The sequence below is a fragment of the Zonotrichia leucophrys genome, chromosome 1 (genome assembly GCF_028769735.1).
Source record: "Zonotrichia leucophrys gambelii isolate GWCS_2022_RI chromosome 1, RI_Zleu_2.0, whole genome shotgun sequence".
NCBI lineage: Eukaryota > Metazoa > Chordata > Aves > Passeriformes > Passerellidae > Zonotrichia > Zonotrichia leucophrys.
Window position 1 is genome coordinate 43283366 of NC_088169.1, and position 18717 is coordinate 43302082.

The following is an 18717-nucleotide window of genomic DNA, read 5'->3' on the forward strand; positions in this document are numbered from 1 at the left end:
TGGGCAAATGCAATGTGCACGATGGCTGCCTAGCAGAGTTTTCAGTGTTGCTTCTACTGGGGGTGCCTGTAACAGGGACACCAAAGAACCAGGGGATCTGCTACAGGACCAAAGATGAAAGAGATAAAGAGACCTGAAGTCTCCCACTCTTTCTTGTCATGTTTAGGATTATTAACAGGAGATTGCTGCAAAGCTTTCCATCACCTTTGTGGCTACATTCAGCCAGTGCTGTCCATTAGGTATTTCCACAATAAAAGAAGATAAATTATTTTTTTCCCTGTACAGTTTCACAATCTCAAAATAAATATTTTCTATTAAATTCAAAATCTCCATTTTAAAAAACAACATATGGATTTCATGGGTCCTTTTTAGCCCAAAATTTTTCTAAATATTCATTGAGGCATAAGTCAAAAGACCCTGCAGTTACCACCAATAAGAAAGAATGACAGAGCAAAGAGAATTCTTCAGAACGATACTTTCTGCATGTTTACATGTTTCCCTAGGCATTATATTTTGGCTGTTAGGACAAGCTGTAGAAGTAAAGTAAGAAGTGTAATTTTGCAAGCTATCTCTAATTTTAAAGCTTAGAAAATTACTTATTACCTGTCTCTTTGCACTATTTTTAACTTGTTAACTCTTTCTTGCTGTTTTTGATAATATATCACATGTATTTATCCCTTCTGGAGCTCATTTTAAGATTGTACTACATTGTTGAGCCTAGTAATATGCAGAAGTGTACTGGATATTAATGAGTTATCATTCATTCAGACAGAGCTTATGTTATTGCAATATCTAAATTGTTCTATTTTTGCACTATGCTCTTTTTATTTCCATTAAAATTCTATTAATATATGATTATCCAAAAATGTTAAACTGAGATCGTGGCCATAAACTAACAACTCTGAATGATTTTAGAGGTTTATAAACTAATATCTTCTTTAACATTTAAATTATATAAAATGCACAAAAGAATAGTGGTGAAAACATGAGGTCTTTTAGAGCATAGCTAGAAGTCCTAATTCCAAGCTGCAGAAATGTGTTGTCTCATGAAGCTTTCTCCAGAATGTTGTGATCTGAACTTCCTGTATGCAAAGAAGTTTGGCCTCAGCAGGAAATAAAGAGGCAACTCCCATCACTCCACCCTATCCTAAAGCAGGAGTTTCCAACTGATTTAGGCTCTTGAAAAACTGATGTATCCACAGCTACTACACAACATTTTGGCAATGTAAGGACCAAAAGACTGCCTTTTCAATGAAAAAGAGAAGAGTCAGGGAACATAGCTATCTGAATATAGGAGTGAGTTTCAGAGACTTCCAATTGAAAATTCAGAGCACAAATCCCAGTGAGCCTCCTTTTCAAGAAAACTCCTCTCTACTGCCTCTTGTGTATCCTCTGTATCATGAGGGCTCTGATGACAGTCCTTGGAACTCCATTTTCCCAGTTACAAGGCAGTATGTTGAATGTAAGATTGAAATTTCATTTAACATTTTTCACAATCAGCATCTTACATGGACTGTGATGTTATAAAAGGAAGAGAATCAGAAGGAGCAGAAAAGGAACTAATGGTCTTGTGAAACAGCTCTAGACATGTGAGGTCTGATTCTCTCAGATATTGAAATGGGGTATATGGGACTTCAATGAAGCAGAGAATTAAGACACATGAAAAAAAAATTGTGAACACTGCTCAGTTTTAGAAACTATTTTGAGGCTCTTCCAACCAATAAATATCAAAATTATTTTGAAGACATAATGATTTCTGACCCAAGAGTCATACTGTGTGTTTCACTGATTACTTGATATTATAATTAGTTATTATAACCAGTTATAATAACAGGTTAGACCTCTTAGACTACTTAACATCTATCTGGCTTGAAGTTTTCTATTATCACACACAGGAAAAAAGTTGGAAGCAGAAGACAAACTGTGGTGATTAGGCCAGTCTTGGCCAGAAAAGAGCATCAATCAGCAGTTTGTTTCATGCATGTGGATATCTTTATCCCATCTCCTCCCATATTCATTGTCCTCAGTCTAGCTAAACCTCCCCTTTACTTTGCCTTTGGCCTTTCCCATAAGCATTCCACTGTAAAGTTTTCTTCAGTCTAACAAACTCCTTCCCATATGCCAGGGCAGGTTTTTATGAAACTGCTTTTCACCAGTTAAAAAGTAATGGCTGGACATCCTCAAGGCTTTGGTTGGCTCCTTCCAAGGCCTATCAGTCAGTGATCTCAGAGCTCTGGACTTTCCCAGTGACTCTGTTTCATCCTGATACTTAGTTTGTGCATCTGGCTGCTTAATTTATTACTTCACATGGTTCTTTATAACGTGAGTTAAAAAATTCACAAGCTGCCTTGCAAACCAGGTGTCCTTACATTGCCCTTACATTCCCTCACACTCTGAGCATGCACGTCTCTCCATCCAGCTGCACAGACTTGATTGTAACTCAAATCACTTAACATGGAACAGGGTTCAAAGAGAATTCCAATTTAAATAAAACAGAGCCAAGAGAGTTAGTGAAATAAGCAACACTTTTCACAGGCCCAATATCCATACAACATGAGAAACCAACCACAGAAGGGTTCCCAGGAGTGAGTACCAATTAATTTCTTAATATCTAAAAGACTTACACTTTTGGAAAGAAAAGCATTGACTTTTTTTGACCATTTGGCCAGCAAATCTATGTAACAGGTCACCAATGAACTTTTCCATTTGATCAATAAAGAATTATTATTTTATTTACCTATCTTTTTTTATTGCACATTCATTTTTAGTATGTATCACTTTCATGTAGAACTTTAACAGCAGTGGAAAAAATACTTTTTTTTTCCATTTAGGAAAAGAAAAAAAGAAAATATCTTTTAAAGAAATAACACCTTTCATGAAAGGTACTCATTCTATGAGAGTCTGAAGTTTAAATATCTATTTTACAATGTAAGAAGATAATTAACCATAAAGGCACTGCAAAAGACAAAAATAGGGTATTAAAACCTTAAGACAAAGGTTTATATAATATGTGTTAAACTTTCAAAACATAATCTGTCTTTAAACATGTTGATCCTGTGGAATGTGCTCTTTGGTTTCAGCAGCAGTGGTCAGGATTTTCCACTAAAGTTGTTGATTCTGTCTGCAATCCAGGTGTAATCAAGTTCATTTACTCTCTGAAGCCTTGCCTTGGAGAAATACTTTTCTGATGAAGAGTGCAGCTAATTACATTAGAATTAAAGTGCAATATTTCTACCTACTAAAGAATTGTAACTCAAACTGAAGTGAGAAAAATTTCCAGATTAAGTAAAATAAACCTGGTGTGGTTCTGTGGGCTGGGCAGAAGAATATTGATGGGCAGCTTGGATCACTTTTTATACATGATAATTCATCTTAGAAAGGGTAATCCTTAACATCCCATTTTTTTTAACTAGACATGTTCTGAACATATGATAGTCATTATTTTAAGGCCAAACAAGCACTATAGATTTATATGTGTTTCTGAGACTTCAAAAACATGGAAAAACAATCACAAAGTTTAATAGCTGCATTCGGGACACTGATAATTGCTATGACATCTATAAAGATGTGGCAAGAAGGGTACATGAAAAGAGAAACTCATTTGTTTACAATGAAAATTCTGCAGAACCATTAATGGTTATATTGCAGTTTCATCTGAGGAAATGAGGCCTTTGATTTATTTAGTATGTATTTGGTGTTAACTCACATGGGAACTGCATCTCGTGCAAAGGAAATTGCAATGTAAGAAGTTTGGACATACTGCACTTAATGTGCTATTTCATTATTTGGAACATAAAGTAAAAGTCAATTAGACACTAAAAAAGGAGGAAGGACTTTGAGAAGAAATATTTATCAGCCATTTAGATGGCAAGCTGAAAATACTTAGAGTTCAGACTGAATGGGAATTTATGTTCAAAAATATTTTAACATCATATATTGAGGAAACCCTATACTTCAACTTCTATATGTTTCCTTTATAGGAACTTTTATAGGAAAGAAAATAAAACTGTTTATAAATGTATCACTACTTCAGGTTTTAATATTTTATTTTGATTCCCTTTAAACTGGTTTATTTGTACAAACATTATTTAGCTCAGTATGCTCTGTTTATCTCATATAAACACATCTTTTTTTTTCTTTGTGTTTGATATTTTCTGTCTTTAAGCTAACAAATGAGAAATGTTCTTTTCTTCCTTGTTCTTTCACAACTGTTTCGTATGCAGTTTCTATTTCATCAATGTCCAAAATCTGAGGATTTTTGGTAGAATTTCTGGGGCAGCATTACGAACTTATTTTTGCTCTTTCAGGAAAGATAAAGTTATCTGGAAGTAGAAGCAAACAGGTTATGAATGTCATAAGTTGCTAAATTAAGCGTTCTGATGAGGAAAGAAAACTATAATAAGGTTGAACAGGTTAAAACAATGGTTAAAAATACTGTCTCAATATAAGAAGAGAATGAAGACACTTAAGCTCTTACAATTTTCAAAGTTAGAACAAGTATTGAAGAAAAACCCCATGAAGTGTAGTAATATATGAGAAGATACAATATATAGGAATGAAAAATAATACATCAATTAGCTATATGGTGTTTCAGCAATTGGTTATATTGTGTGAAGTATTAAAACCCAGATAGATGGAATTGATTGATCAAAAGGCAAAATTGAACCACTACCAAATTTTCACTGCTAAATTAAAGATTGCCATTTGTCTTCCCTCTATTACTTTTGCAGTCTAAAAGCACACAGAGGGAGTCAGAATCTAGGTTTAAAACACTCAAAATAAGACATCATAATCAAATATTTTTCAATATCTTCTTCATGTGCTGAAAAACTATGAAGTTTGGTGAGCAAAGCTTAAAGGAAAAAGTCTGCCTAACTAAATTGCTGCAAACCATTTATTATTACTGCAGTAACTAAGAAAAAGAAACACCAGTGGTAAAAGTATTAAGAAGTTATTAAATCATGTCCCTTCACACTTAATAAGCTCTAAGTATAATGTGAAAATCGAGGTTTTATGAAACATTTCCAACTTCTACTCTTGATAGTAGTGCACTGCTATTTGTTACAGAAAATTAGACAGTGGTCAGTGTAAGAAGCATTGCAATAATGAACAGGCTGGGAATATCTGGGAACCTTACTTCTAGTTGGAAAATGCCATGTTTCTTAGTCCTGGGAGCAAAGTCTAGTTAAAACTACTGAAGACAGAATAGGAATGGCAAAAGAGTGAGGCTAGAACACTCTCCTGAGTGTTGGAAGAGGCAGCTTTTGGACTTTTGATATCACATCTCCAGCACATGCCAAGCAAGCAAGAGTGCTTCCAGTGCCCTTTGTCTCACCTACCCTTTTGAGGCAATTTTAAAATAAAATATTACTCTGCTGCTCTGAAAAGGCTCAAATGCTTACACTCAGGCAAGAAATAAGGGTTATATGTTATCTGCTGAATCAGGTCCCTGGAGAGATGCTGCAAACACTCCTGTCACTGTCCTCACCATTTCTAATAAACTCATTTCTACAGCTCACTGCTCTGTGTTGGATATTGTTAATATTATTCTAACAACTTCCAAAGGCACAGGCAACTCTGCAGCTGCTGCACCCTTCTCGTTTGCATGTGGGAGTGAAAGCAATCTTCCGCTGTTTGACCTTGGTGCAGAGCAGGCACATACCACTGAAAAACAGAGATGTGAGGCCCAGATACAGAGTGAATGACTCTTTCTAAGGCAATTGTTGATGGCTATTTCCCCGAAGTTCCTGTGGTGGTGATAAAGTATTACTAAACTGTGGGAAGGACTTGCTTGGTTAAAACATAGGTATTTTAAATTACCTACTAAAGAATATTCTTAAAGACTAACTGCTCAATAGCATAAGAAATTAAATAAAGCTCTTAACAGTCTTAAACCAAGGTACTCTAAAATGCTTTGGAAGTTATGGGGGGAAAAAAGATTTTACCTTACAGAATTCTACAGCAAGAGAACAAGTTTTATTTGAAAACTTTGTTTTCTCTTGCAACACACTTTTCAATAATCTTCTCATCCACTAGGCAGTATCAGTTGCCCATTAACAAGCATTTTATGGTAAACAGCTGTACATGAAAACTGAGCTGGATTTGAAACCAGAGAAGTGGGATAACTGCATTCAGTCTGCAGAAAATAGAAATTAATATTGCCATGTTTTCCGTGGAAAGATGTTAAGACAACATAAAATTTTTTGCCTAAATCCAGTAAATGAACACAACTGGCTCAACTCATCTCAGCAAGGACAAATCAGATATTTCACCTTTCTCAAACCATTTTACATATGCTTGCATATGTCCTGGAACACTGGATCATGATTAATTATGATTAGTTCAAAACAAGAAATTTAAACAATAATGGTCATTTTTTTATAGAAGCTTGTAGGAAATTTTATTTAAAGGCTGCCAGCCAAAGGCAACACTGTTGTTATATTCAAGCTTGAAGTTTGTTTCTACCTTTTTGGATTAATTTAATTTGGATTAATTGTGATATGGATTCATAAAGGTACTTGAAAAATTAAATTACAAAACATATCACAAAAGCCTGCTGTCATAGTCCTTTTCCTTCTTCTATCATTTAGATTACATCAGACCTAGGGAGAGTCAAACTGTGGTGAACCTTGCCTTTTGAAACCTTGAATGCATTTGACTTGCAATCAGTCTGAAGGCCTAATAAACATTTTACTCCTGAAACTGTTCCAAAAGGTTAAGAATTTGTAATTACATTTGTCTGGAAGTATTATTATATTGCCAACTGAATAATGTTGACCCAAGTTAGATTTCAGACCCCTTTTACTTTGGGAAAATCTAGAGATACTAAATATAATTGTTAAAGAATATAATTAAATAAGCACATCATTAGATCTCTCCATAGACTTATTTAATTGAATTGAAAAATTCCACATTGAAAAAATATGTAAAAGTATCAGTCACTACAGAAAATTTTAAAAACTTGCCTCACTATATTGCTGAAAGCTTTATTAATTTTACCAGTTTAAACTTCTAAGCCAAGAACACACAAAATTTTGTTATAAATTCTCAAACGTGCTCAATGTTTATATAATGATTCCTCTTCAAAGATGAAAGAATGAATGGAGAATAAATAAATTGTGACCTTCCTGAAAAACAACTTTACCTTTAAAGATGGATCATGTAGGGTGATGCTTCACTGCATCCAATATATTAATAGTTATTAAGCTGACAGAAAGTCAATTTCACCATAGCTTGTTCTTTACCAGAAAGCAACAGTAAAATGAAAAAAAAATAAAAGGAGGACATTCAATCCATGCTTCCTGTAAATGTCATTGTACATTTTAATAGAAAAAAACCTCTTCATAGACATTAATGAATAAGCTGTACATAAAATTTATAAAACCCAAACCCTATATATATTCCTATCATGTACTGCTCAGGCATTGACTGATTTTGTAGTGCAGTGATCCTTTGAAGTCATGCAGGACAAGTGTCTCCAATAGCCAACAGTTCCTGATAGGAGTAGGATTTCTGCCACTCCTAAAGCAGTCCTGGCAGAACATGAAATCATATAGTCATCACTACTATACAGCTATTTAGAAATAAATTATTATAAAGGACAGCTAATATAATTTTCTATGGCAGTTAGTTATTGCATACTAATAAGGATATATGAATAAATAACGTTTGACAGAAAACAAAAGCTTAAGCCTTAAAGACAGCAAAAAATTCCAAATTAATATGCTAAAAAGATACACCATAAATGTAAAAAATGAGGCATTTTGGATTCTGGAAATGAAAAATACCAGACAGATTTACACAAGGATTGATTTATCTTATTTTTACTGTACTTATTGTGAGTAAATACCAAATATATTTTCTGCCGCTCAGTTATTTTAACTGACTGAACGTATGCAGTGCAACAAGAAACTGTTACATGACGTGGTCACGCAATTATCTAGTGTATTTTATTAAACTGCAGTTGCACATTAAGAAGCCACTACAATTAAAAAAGTGATAGCAGGAATCAGGCACTGAAATTCTGATCCCCCTTCAACTCTGCCTAAAATGATAATCTGAAATGAATCCTCTGTGCCTGATAGTGAAATACCAGTGTTTTCACAACTCAGCCATCTCTGAGTTGTCTGCTTCTAATGAGATGAGTAACACAAGCTGTTCACAGAGATTGTAAGAGCTGAGCTTTTCCATATGGAAACTTTAATGTGCAATCTAAATGCACCTTGGTGAACATTGGTGTTGCAGGGGGTCCAGAAATGCCTTACAGAGAAGGGATAGAGAACTATTTCTCAATTCAGTATGATTAAGCGCTCCATAAATCTTTTTTTTGTTCACAGAGCACAGGCATTTCTAGAGTTGGAGCCAAAGTGATAAACACTGTCCTAAATGTTATTTCATAAGTGTTACTTGAAAATTTACTCTTTCAAGACTGCTTTTTTGTGCAGACTTTAAACTGCTTATATTGGAGAAATATCCTTATTTGGCAACTTGCATTAAACACAGATTTATAATTTTTTTAGTCTAAAAATACAGTGCAATGGAGTGACTTGCAAACAGAATAAGACAGAACATAATAAAGAAGATAAATAACAAGAAGTTCACTGAGACTAATGGCACTTAAAACCCTGCAAAGACTATGGAAACTGAAAAATCCTCTGGTCTTTATATGACAAAAGGGCCAAGCAATTATTTTAAACAATCAAACAAACAGCTTGTTTTCTGTCAAGAGTTATTTATTTCATATACCCTTGTAAATATGCAGCAACCTTCTGTAGAGGACCATACTTCAGAATTATTTGTCTCAAACATTTTGAGCATTGCTACAGGAGAGGTGATCCAAAGTGAAGGGTCCCATGGAGGTGGGGCAGAGCTGCTCTGATCCAGCTTCCTTCTGTGCTTTGATACTGGTGCTCATTCCCATCATCCCAAGTAATTTCCTGGAGAAGGGCTGGCTGTGCAAGATACAAGATAACACCTGAAAAGTCAAATTTATGTAAGATGCCTGCACCAGGTTAACTATAAAAAGACAGATTAGAAAGATGTTTCCTTGCTGTTTAGTGTCTCAGGCATCTCTTTTTTCCTCTCTTCTCTGCTCTTTTCCCTTTTTCATCTCATTGTTTGCCCCAGCACTGGATCATCCAGGTCCGGATCATCCAGGAAGCAGCACCAATGTAGGATCTAAGGACTGGTGCTATTGTTTGGTTTTTTCCTTGCTTTGCCCAAGTAAAGCACAACCATCATATTCCATTCCATATTCCATGCCAAACTCTGCTGTGGGAGTGGGGAGTACACTGCTTGTGTGAGGGTGTGTTGTGGCTTGGGAGCCTGACCTGTGAGGAGCTTCTGGTGGGAGCTGAAAATTTATTGAAGTGTACTGGGCAAAACAAAGGGCTTGCTGCTATCTGTCACCTGTGGAAGTCTACTGCATGAATTTACGGGCTTGTTAGCCAGCACCTTCTCAGTCTAAATAGAGGGCTGGTTGCCAAAGTTTTGGTGACTGTAAAATAAAATAAGGTTTCCCAGACACATTTCTCTGTTCAGCCTCATGAGAATTTACAAGGAACACCACAGCCCCTACCTGTGGGTCATGACACTCACCGGTAGGACAAACGATAGTAGCTGCTTTTTATAAGAGCTTAATTGTTGATATAATTTTATAGCACTGTATTAGGTACAAGGTGTGCAATAAGATGAAAGCCTGTAAAGAGACTAGGAAAAAGACCTGTTCTAATAGAGTTTTCAGGAAAATGCCACAAAAGTGAAGTTAATCTAGGAATTTCAGTAAGAGATACAATCATCTTACTTAAGGGAACACTTTGGTATGGGGTCTATAATGAATCAAAAAGTTTTTAAAGCATTGCTAGCATGTAGATTTGAATTCAAACTTGTTTGATGAGAACCCTGGAAAAAGACAATAAATTATTTTCACATTGAAATGAGTGTAGCTAATATTTCCCCTACAAAAGCACAACATATTTGAGATAGCAATTAAATACTGTGTATCTGATCTGGTTCTCCATTGCGCTTGAGCAGCACAGGTAGAAACCTGTAGAGCACATACAGCCCTCAGGATTTCTCTGTGATTTCACCTAATTTCTGCTACACAATGAACTTATGATGCTGAAAATTTTTCTTTAAAGGATAATTTAACTACAGCCTCAAATTTTCATTCTATAGTGAGAGTTAATTAAAAATCTATTATTGCTGATTTATTAGAAATATGAGTACTACCAGCTTTCTTCTTCCTTTCATTTGATCTGTCTAAACAGGTAGATTACACGTCAAGAAGACACCTGGGTGCTATAGGTACGCAAACCTTTCCCTACAGGGAATTGTTTCGTTAAGTTTCCCAGCAATCATTCTTATGATTGAAGACATTTAACATTTTTTGATTACATAACCTTGGCACAAAGACCAGAACCATATTCATGAGGACTGCTGGTGACATTCTCATCACTATGGAGAAGAACTGGAACTTCTCACAGGAATAACTGGATCTTTCTGACATATGAATAACAGTAATTGGATGAAAATCATCAATGGTATAGACTGACTGAAATAATTAGGGACTGAAGAGAAACAAAAAGAACTGTTTCTTGGGTTGGTTAACTACAATAACTACGAACCATCAAATAAGGCAATGGTGGAGAGCAGCATTGGGCTGGTTGCATCACACAAAGTATTTTTACCATATTTCTGCAGGCTTTCTGTAAAACCGCATTTTGAAACATACAAATTATTACCTCAGATTGGGCTTGATACAAAGATAAATTTAAAAAAAGCTGGTACTACCAGTCTACCTGTATAGGTAGTGAATAGATTTTCACTACAAAACCAATGCATTGCGAATGGAATATAAGGTAGCCTTTGACTGCCCCTAGTGTCCCAGCTGATTCCCTACTCATCAGGAAGCCTGTTTTCCTGAACATTTTAAGGGTGTTGTTGGGAAAAATGTATTTTTATACATACAGTTAATTCAGATCAGCAAAGACTTTCGGGTAGGTAGAAAATATAGGCTTTTAAAAATAGAGATCAATTAAATAAAATACATGCTATTCTGCACAATAATGGTATTTTCTATTTTTTTGCTCATGGAATAAAATATTATTACCAAGAAGAATATTACCTGTGGTAGGGAAAGTAATATTATTAAGCTGACTTTCATAAAAGTGAATACTAATTATAGCTGCTAATCCAATGAGACACATTTCAGAGGTGTGCATAATCACTACAAATTTCACCTTTCTGTGAATATATAATGAAGCATCAGAGACTTATTTCTAAGCATATCAACTTCTGTCAAGAGATTTTCATTACATCAAACATTGATTAAGCTAAACTTAGGTCTACCATGCAAGAGATGGCTTTGAAGTGCTGGTAGGCATCATTTAAAATGTATCTTTGCAGAGACCTCTATTACAGTGTGTGAAAAAGAAAGAAGGGAATATTGTCAACTTGCATAATGTACTTGAAAATTAAAAAGTAGAAACTTTTGTAATTTTTGTTAATTTGAAATCTGGAGACTGTGGGGAAGCAAGGATAAGCGATGGAGGTAATTATAATTAGTGCCTTTGATGGTTGTTGTTCTAAATCATAGAAAGCTTCTGTTAACAAACTGTGATAAACTTGTCATGCTATTAGGATCCATGTGGGATCTTGTGTGGGAACAAGAGCTAACACATGTACATACCCTGTATATACCGAAGAACATATACACAATGTACATATACATACTCTGATACAGGGTAATTCTTCCCTGTAAAGAGAAATTCTTCAGTAGTTTATGCAAGTTTTATATTACAGACTTAGACAAATGCTATCCTGGTAATCTGGTCTCATCTGTGCCACAGTGTGTGCATTTCTGTCACAGCAAGTTCTGTTTATTCATTTGCTGAATAAAATACATAAACAAGTGTATTCCAACATGCTGCAGTGCATCTTTATCTGGTCCTGCCAAAATGAACTGCAGCACATTCTCAGAACTGCGCTATGCTATATTTGAAATATTATCTTTCTGTTTTACATAGGCTGGTTTTGAGTGGGACAGAGCTAATTTTCTCCATAGTAACTGATATGGGGCTGCTTTTGATTTGTGTTGCAAACAGTGTTGATAACTCAGGGATGTTTCAGCTGTTGCTGAGCAGTGCTTGCACAGGCAGGGCCTTTTCTGCTCCTCACCCTAACTCCATCAGTGAGCCATCTGTGGCTGTGTGGGGACACTAGGAGGGGACAGAGCTGGGGCATCTTATCCCAGCTTATGAAAGGAATATCTGACACCATATAGTGCCATGTTTAGCATATAATGATGGGGTAAAAAGAAAAAAGGAAGTGATAGTTTTGAGTGATATTGTTTTTTTTCTAATTCACGTGTGATGAAGCTAGGCTTTCCTGGGGACGGCTGAATGCCTGCCTGCCCACTGTGAGTAGAGACTGAAATATTCAGTCTACAGTAAATTCTACTGTTGTGGTCAGTATAAGTACCCAAAGAATACAAAAATGGTACTCAATATTTCATTAATGCCCAGAGAGCCTTCTGTCTCCACAAGCAATAAATCTTTTGAAAGAAAACAGAATAATTCTTCAGTCTGTAGGAGGATCCTGTGTAAGTTAAGCTCATTACTCACAGCACTGAGACACCATCTTCTTTCACTATTTCTAATAGCAGTTTAGAACACTATATCTTCCAGGAGCCATTGCTCCAAATTTTATTAAAAGCCTTTTTAACACAGTACTGTGCTTTGAGGAGTCTGATAGTTCTCAGTACAGTCAAGGGAAAACTGAGGTGTTCAAAATAAAGCCTATAAAGCAGTTACTATCAGGGTGTGGCCTCATGTATTATTATTCACATTGAATTAGATTACAATTTTCTAGCCCTTTACTGTCACTATCCCTCTGAACCATCACATCACCCCTTCATAAAACTCCATGCACAAGTTTTCAAGTACTTGGTCCTGTTTGGGCTCCTGTTGTAGTCCAGCCCCTGATGCTCTTATAGTCCTGATCAGCTGTCAGGGAGAAATGCAAAGGTAACTCTGAGGGATACAAACAGTGTAACTGAGAAGTTGCATACTCCAGGTAAACTCTAAGGCCAGTAGTGTTAAGGAGGGTCATTTTGCAGCTTCCAAGGAAGATTCATGGGATGAAATACACATCCAAGCTCACTCCAAAGGCTCCTTCCTCAGACAATGGAGAGAAGTGTTTTCAACTAGGAAATTATGCACTTCAGCTCCAAGGACTCAGTCAAATTGCCTAAACAAGTCTGCTGAAATTTGAGCTAGGATATCCCACATGGTCTTCCACTGATGTGCCAGAAGGGAAAAATTCTGTCACAGAACCTATAATATTGGGGTTGGAGGTCTTTTGGAAGCATCAGGAGAGCAGTTTCAAACATCTGCCAAACGCTAAGTTTTGGATTCCTTAAAGCATCTTAGATGCCTTTAAAGCCCTCAAATTAGCCCTAGATGTCTACACGAGAATAAGATATGCCGTAGCAATGCTTATTCCTTTCCTTAGCAAAGATGTTCAAGGGTAATGAGATCAGATACAGATGACTGGAGTCAAGTGAGATGAATACCACTCTCAGTGGTAATTAGGTACTGCTTTGAAAAACATCAACCACAAAATATATAGGAGTGCTTCTATTACTCCTCTCCTACCTGCCTGCAGCTATGCTGTAGCAACCAAAACTGCAGAACTTCCAGGTTATATACTGGGGAAATCATGGGGTCTCTGAATACTCTGGCTTGGGGGTAATTTGCCTCTGATATGGTGCATTTCATAATAGTCATCCTGTAAGTGGCATAAATACCACCCATACTTCTTTCTTAGGGAAAGGTTCTATTAAACAAACTGTATTTGCAGACATGCAAGAATGGTGTAGACATTTACTAGCAATAGCAAGGTTATAAAAAAATCCAGTCAGAACTTCCCTTTTTCTTTTTCACTCTATCCTTACCTTTTAAAATTAAACCTTATATCAGTAATAAATACAATGCTCTTCACTGCTGCTTTGAATAAGTATTGTAGTTTATTGCAACTGCACTGATCTAACAAGATTGTCTGGCCAGCTGTCAACAAACAACATAGACAGGAGAAAGAAAGGAAATTGAAATAAGGTCAAACAGACACAGTTGAAAACTGCTAATTAGATGTTTATAGATAATGCTGTAATTTTTGGTTTTCCACTATTTTTAAGACCATATTAAAACATGTAAAAGGCATTTGGTCTAAGGACACATTAAAGGGTGACCTGGAGTGGTACAATTATCAGGTCTGTTTGCGCACCTCTGTGAGACAGGAAAATCTGCAGGAACTGAAGTGTGCCAACTAAACACTGTAATGGAGTTCCACGACCTGTATTATGTTTTGGGGATGCAGTTTCAGTTTATGAAGTCTGAATGGAAGACCAGATTACTGGGAGAGGTCATGTCTGCTCCATGAAGTGGTGCCAGAGCTGAAAGAGCGTTGTTCAAAGTAGCTTTACATAAGAAAGGCTCCTGTTTGGCAGGATAGTTTCCAGCACTCTAGAACTGCTGCACATGTTCTGCAAAGGCAAAATCAAGAGACTTTCAAAAGAAATTTACAAACAATCTTCATTTCATTGGATTTTTAGAACTGGCATATCTATATAAAGTACTGTATCTCTAAATTCTTTTTTTAATTATGTTGCTAATGTGGGGAGATTGCAGTTGTGGCCTTACATGCTAGTATTTGCTCATGAAAGTTTTGCTGAAGAATTGCTTGCTTATTTCTGTCTTCAGTCCTGCCAATCACAGTCTGGAATAAACATGTACATATTTTTTATTGAAATCTAAAAACTTAGCGTAAAATGAAAATTAATCACAAAATTTCCTTCAGTATATCAATAATACACTGTTTTACTAGGATTCAAAGTACAATTAAACTGCTGAAGAAGCTACTGAACAGTAAAACACATTTTTTTTCTTTAACTGAGAGCCAATACCTTAGAGGATAATATCCCTGTTAACAAAAAAAAAAAAAAAAAAGGGAGATAATTAAAATCTTTATAAAGCATCTGTCATCCAGCTATACTCATTAGGGATTGAAAAACCACACAGATTATAAAACACAAAAAAAAGAGTAAATCTGAATTTCTCTCCAAAATAAAACAGAAATATTAAAGAAAAATAGATAATGGTCAAACCTTTGCATAAAAGCACAGATATATTAAACCAAAAAACCCCAAACCCCAAGCCTATAACTTTGAGTACGGTTCTGATGTGTAAACAAAACAATCACCATGTAACATTTCCTGAGAAAAAACCAGAATGATGAGCTACAGTGTGGATCACAGATTATTGCACTTTAATTTCTAAATGAGCTTAGACATCTGTGAAATTAAAACCCCAGGGCGGACAATTTATGTGACACTATGTTCAGAAAGGAACAAAGCTTTGAGATGCAAATTCCATCTTTCCATTGCGTCAGATCAGGTAACCTTGCAAACAACCTTCACACAGACCAGTCTTCTCCACTCTGACTGATGTCTCCCATATGTATCTATTTCTCCTCTCCGTTTTCCAATCAAGTTGACAGCAATTCCCAGTTCGTTTTCTAAGGAGACTGATAAAAGCCAGGCTGGACCTGTACCTGTTATTAACCTCTCTTGTACCATTATTACTTATTTTTCTCCTTTGAGATAAGCAGTTACATTGCACTTGCTGATCTTTGCATGTGATGTGTTATTGCATAAAAACGGTACTGCAAATGTCAGCCTGTTACTGGGTCATTAAAGTCAGGTCATGATATTTGAAAATTTGATGTTCTTAACCTTTTCGGGAATTAACCAACATATATTACAGGATTATTTATCTTTGTTTGTTGTTTTTGTCATGGTTGTTGTTGCTTACATCAATTATTCATGAACACAAGGGCATATATTATGCTATAAAAAGCCATGAAGTCTAATTGATTTATTCATATTATTGAAACGATGATTTAATCATTAATAGTGTTTACATATTTATTTTCACTGGCCAGTTTGGGTCTCCTTCATCATTGTGAAGAAATAATTTTGAGCTTTGTATATGGACAGTTACTTGAATGTCTTCTATACATATACCCAATAGCATGAGGTTGGATAAGATGGAAAATGGCCCCAAGCTGCAGCAGGGGAGGTTTACTTAAACAGGAGGAAAAATTTCTACAGCAAAATGTTGGATCATTTCTGGCTGCCCAGAGAAGTGGTGGAGTCACCTTCCCTCGAGGTATTTAAAAAATGGGTAGATGTGGGCCCTTGTGGGCATGGTTTGGTGGTAGACTTGGCAATGTTGGGTTAATGATTGAATTTGATCTTGAATCTATTTTCCAGCTTAAATGATTCTTTAAATCTATTATTCTGTGATATCTTATTTTTCTAAGTGAAAATAAGGCTTTTTGGCCTATCATTAGCATTTCTGAATCTTCTTCACTTACGTACACCTTCATGTTTGTTAAAAAAGCAAGACTAAATGACAGATATTTCTCATTTTCAATTGTAAACTAAAATATTTGATAAAATATGTGTTTGAAAATGGGACAATATTTTGTCCTGATATTTTGCAGATATGAATGAACTGCAAATCTCAGGTAATGTTTGAAATACATCATATGATAGGCATTCTAAGATGCCAGAAATTATGACACTTTCTTATATAACTGCAGCTCCCAAAACCAAAAATCTATGAAGTTCATTAGTTTTTGCAGGCCCATTATTATTTTGTGCCAACAGCTGAGGAAAAAATACCAAAAAAGATAGTGTTCAAATACTTGCCATGTTTGTTTTGAATTGGAACCCAAATTCTTCAGAGAAGCCTTTCAGAGCAGCAGGTATGAACCCAGACTCCATCTTCTACTCACATAGTTTAATTTCTAAATAAATCAATTCAAGATTTTTTTTCTTGACTTCTCTGCATACCACATGGTTTCTCCAGACTTTTGTCTTCCTTTCGGGTATTACATTAAAATTATTCTTCCATAAAGAGCATACAAAGAATATTTTTTGCTAAGTGTATACCTAAAAGTTTACTATAAAAATTTTACTATATATAAATATATTTTAATTCATTTATTCAATATACTTGATGAAAAGATGTCATGTAGAAAGTCTTCTATGAGAACCTTCTTTGATTGCTAGTATAATTTGAGTAAAGTTGCTAAACAGCTCTGTGTAGGTATCTTTTGCTAGATTTAATACATGCATTTATAAAGCAATAATGCTAACAGCATACTGGCCATCTGTCATAGACATGTTTTATGGAAAATCCTTCCCTTAGGATTTTTCCTCCTGAGAAGCTGAGAGGCCTCAGGAACAAAATGTAAACATTGATGATCTGCTGCTGTGGAATGCAACAGATGGATCTGTGATTGGTTTCATAGAGTTGTTTCTAATTAATGGCCAATCACAGTCAGCTGGCTTGGACTCTCTGTCAGAGACAGAAGCTTTTGTTATCATTCCTTCTTTTTCTATTCTTAGCTAGCCTTCTGATGAAATCCTTTCTTCTATTCCTTTTAGTATAGTTTTAATGTAATATATATAATAAAATAATAAATCAAGCCTTCTGAAACATGGAGTCAGATCCTCATCTCTTCCCTCATCCAAAAACCCCTGTGAACACTGTCACATCCATCTACTGTCCAGCTTTAAGAAATGAATTGCCATTCTTCAAAACCAAGAAAATATCTTTTTTTTCCTGATATCTTGTTCGTAGATAAATACTCTTGAAAATTTAAGACAACTACCAAAGGAACAAATCACTTTTTACAGTGACAATAATTAAATTCATTTAAATCAGGCGGTTTACAATACAATACTAGAGAAGATGATTTGTGTGTCTTTTTCACACTCCTGAGAACCACCACTGAAACAGGGCCATTTTATAAAACATCATTAAAACAATCAGTAGTTTTAAAACTCAAAATATGAACTGTAAGAATGCATCCTGTCATTAAAGCAATCACTCTTGTTTAGGAGAAAAACAGCACAAAACTGTCAAAACTTGTAAGCAAAATAAGCTGCTAAAAAAAATAAAATCACAGATTAATGATTCTAGCAGTCATGAAGATGTAAGCTCCACAAGTGATTTATTACCTTTCCTGGGAGGTGAATGGGCAAAGTGTGATAAACTAATTGCAAGTATGGGTATTTGTATGGAAAGCTTTTGCTTTATGTCAGCTCAATATGCTATTGCCTCAGTTGCTGATATGACACAACAAACCAGCAACAGTGAGAGATGCATCCAAAAGCCATTCACAGAGGGAAATATACTATTCTTCCTGGTAGTCCTGGGGTGGAGAAGCTGACTCCAAAATGCTAGCAGTATGGCTCTTCAGACAAAGCAGAATATGTCTTCACTCTTTCTTCTGGGTCATTTTCTACAGTAAACTTCTTTTGTCATTTGCTATTGTGTGATTACTACCAATTCAATCCAAAATCAGTGGAATGCTCATTACAGATATTTTTTTTTTCCTTAAGAAACCCTCATTCTTTCATGTTTTTCTCAGACCTATGGACCAAGGCTATATATCTCATGGGTGGCTTGATCCCATCTATCAACAAAATCTTTTAAAACTTTGAATTTCTTTTTAAGACAGTGTGTATCTTCACCATATTAGGACACGGCTGCCTAATCTACCTTTACTTTTGAAATAAACATTTCTCAGGAGTTTTGACCATTTCTTCAGGGAAATATTCCCCAGACACACTTGAGAGATAAATTG

The 18717-nt window shown here is 35.5% G+C and overlaps 1 protein-coding gene across 8 annotated transcripts in view; it reads right to left on the bottom strand.

Annotated features, from left to right (window-relative positions):
• The window catches only part of GPC5 (glypican 5), a 593323-nt gene that overhangs the window by 212604 nt on the left and 362002 nt on the right, over nucleotides 1-18717 (bottom strand). Inside the window, exon 8 of one of the 8 annotated variants that reach the window (XM_064712824.1) lies at nucleotides 14135-14542. The exons of the other annotated variants lie outside the window; for them this stretch is intronic. Coding sequence (XP_064568894.1) covers nucleotides 14523-14542 — 20 coding nt within the window. The 3' untranslated portion in view covers nucleotides 14135-14522. Of the gene's footprint in view, nucleotides 1-14134; nucleotides 14543-18717 lie in introns of those variants that run through there. 8 annotated transcript variants of the gene reach the window in all.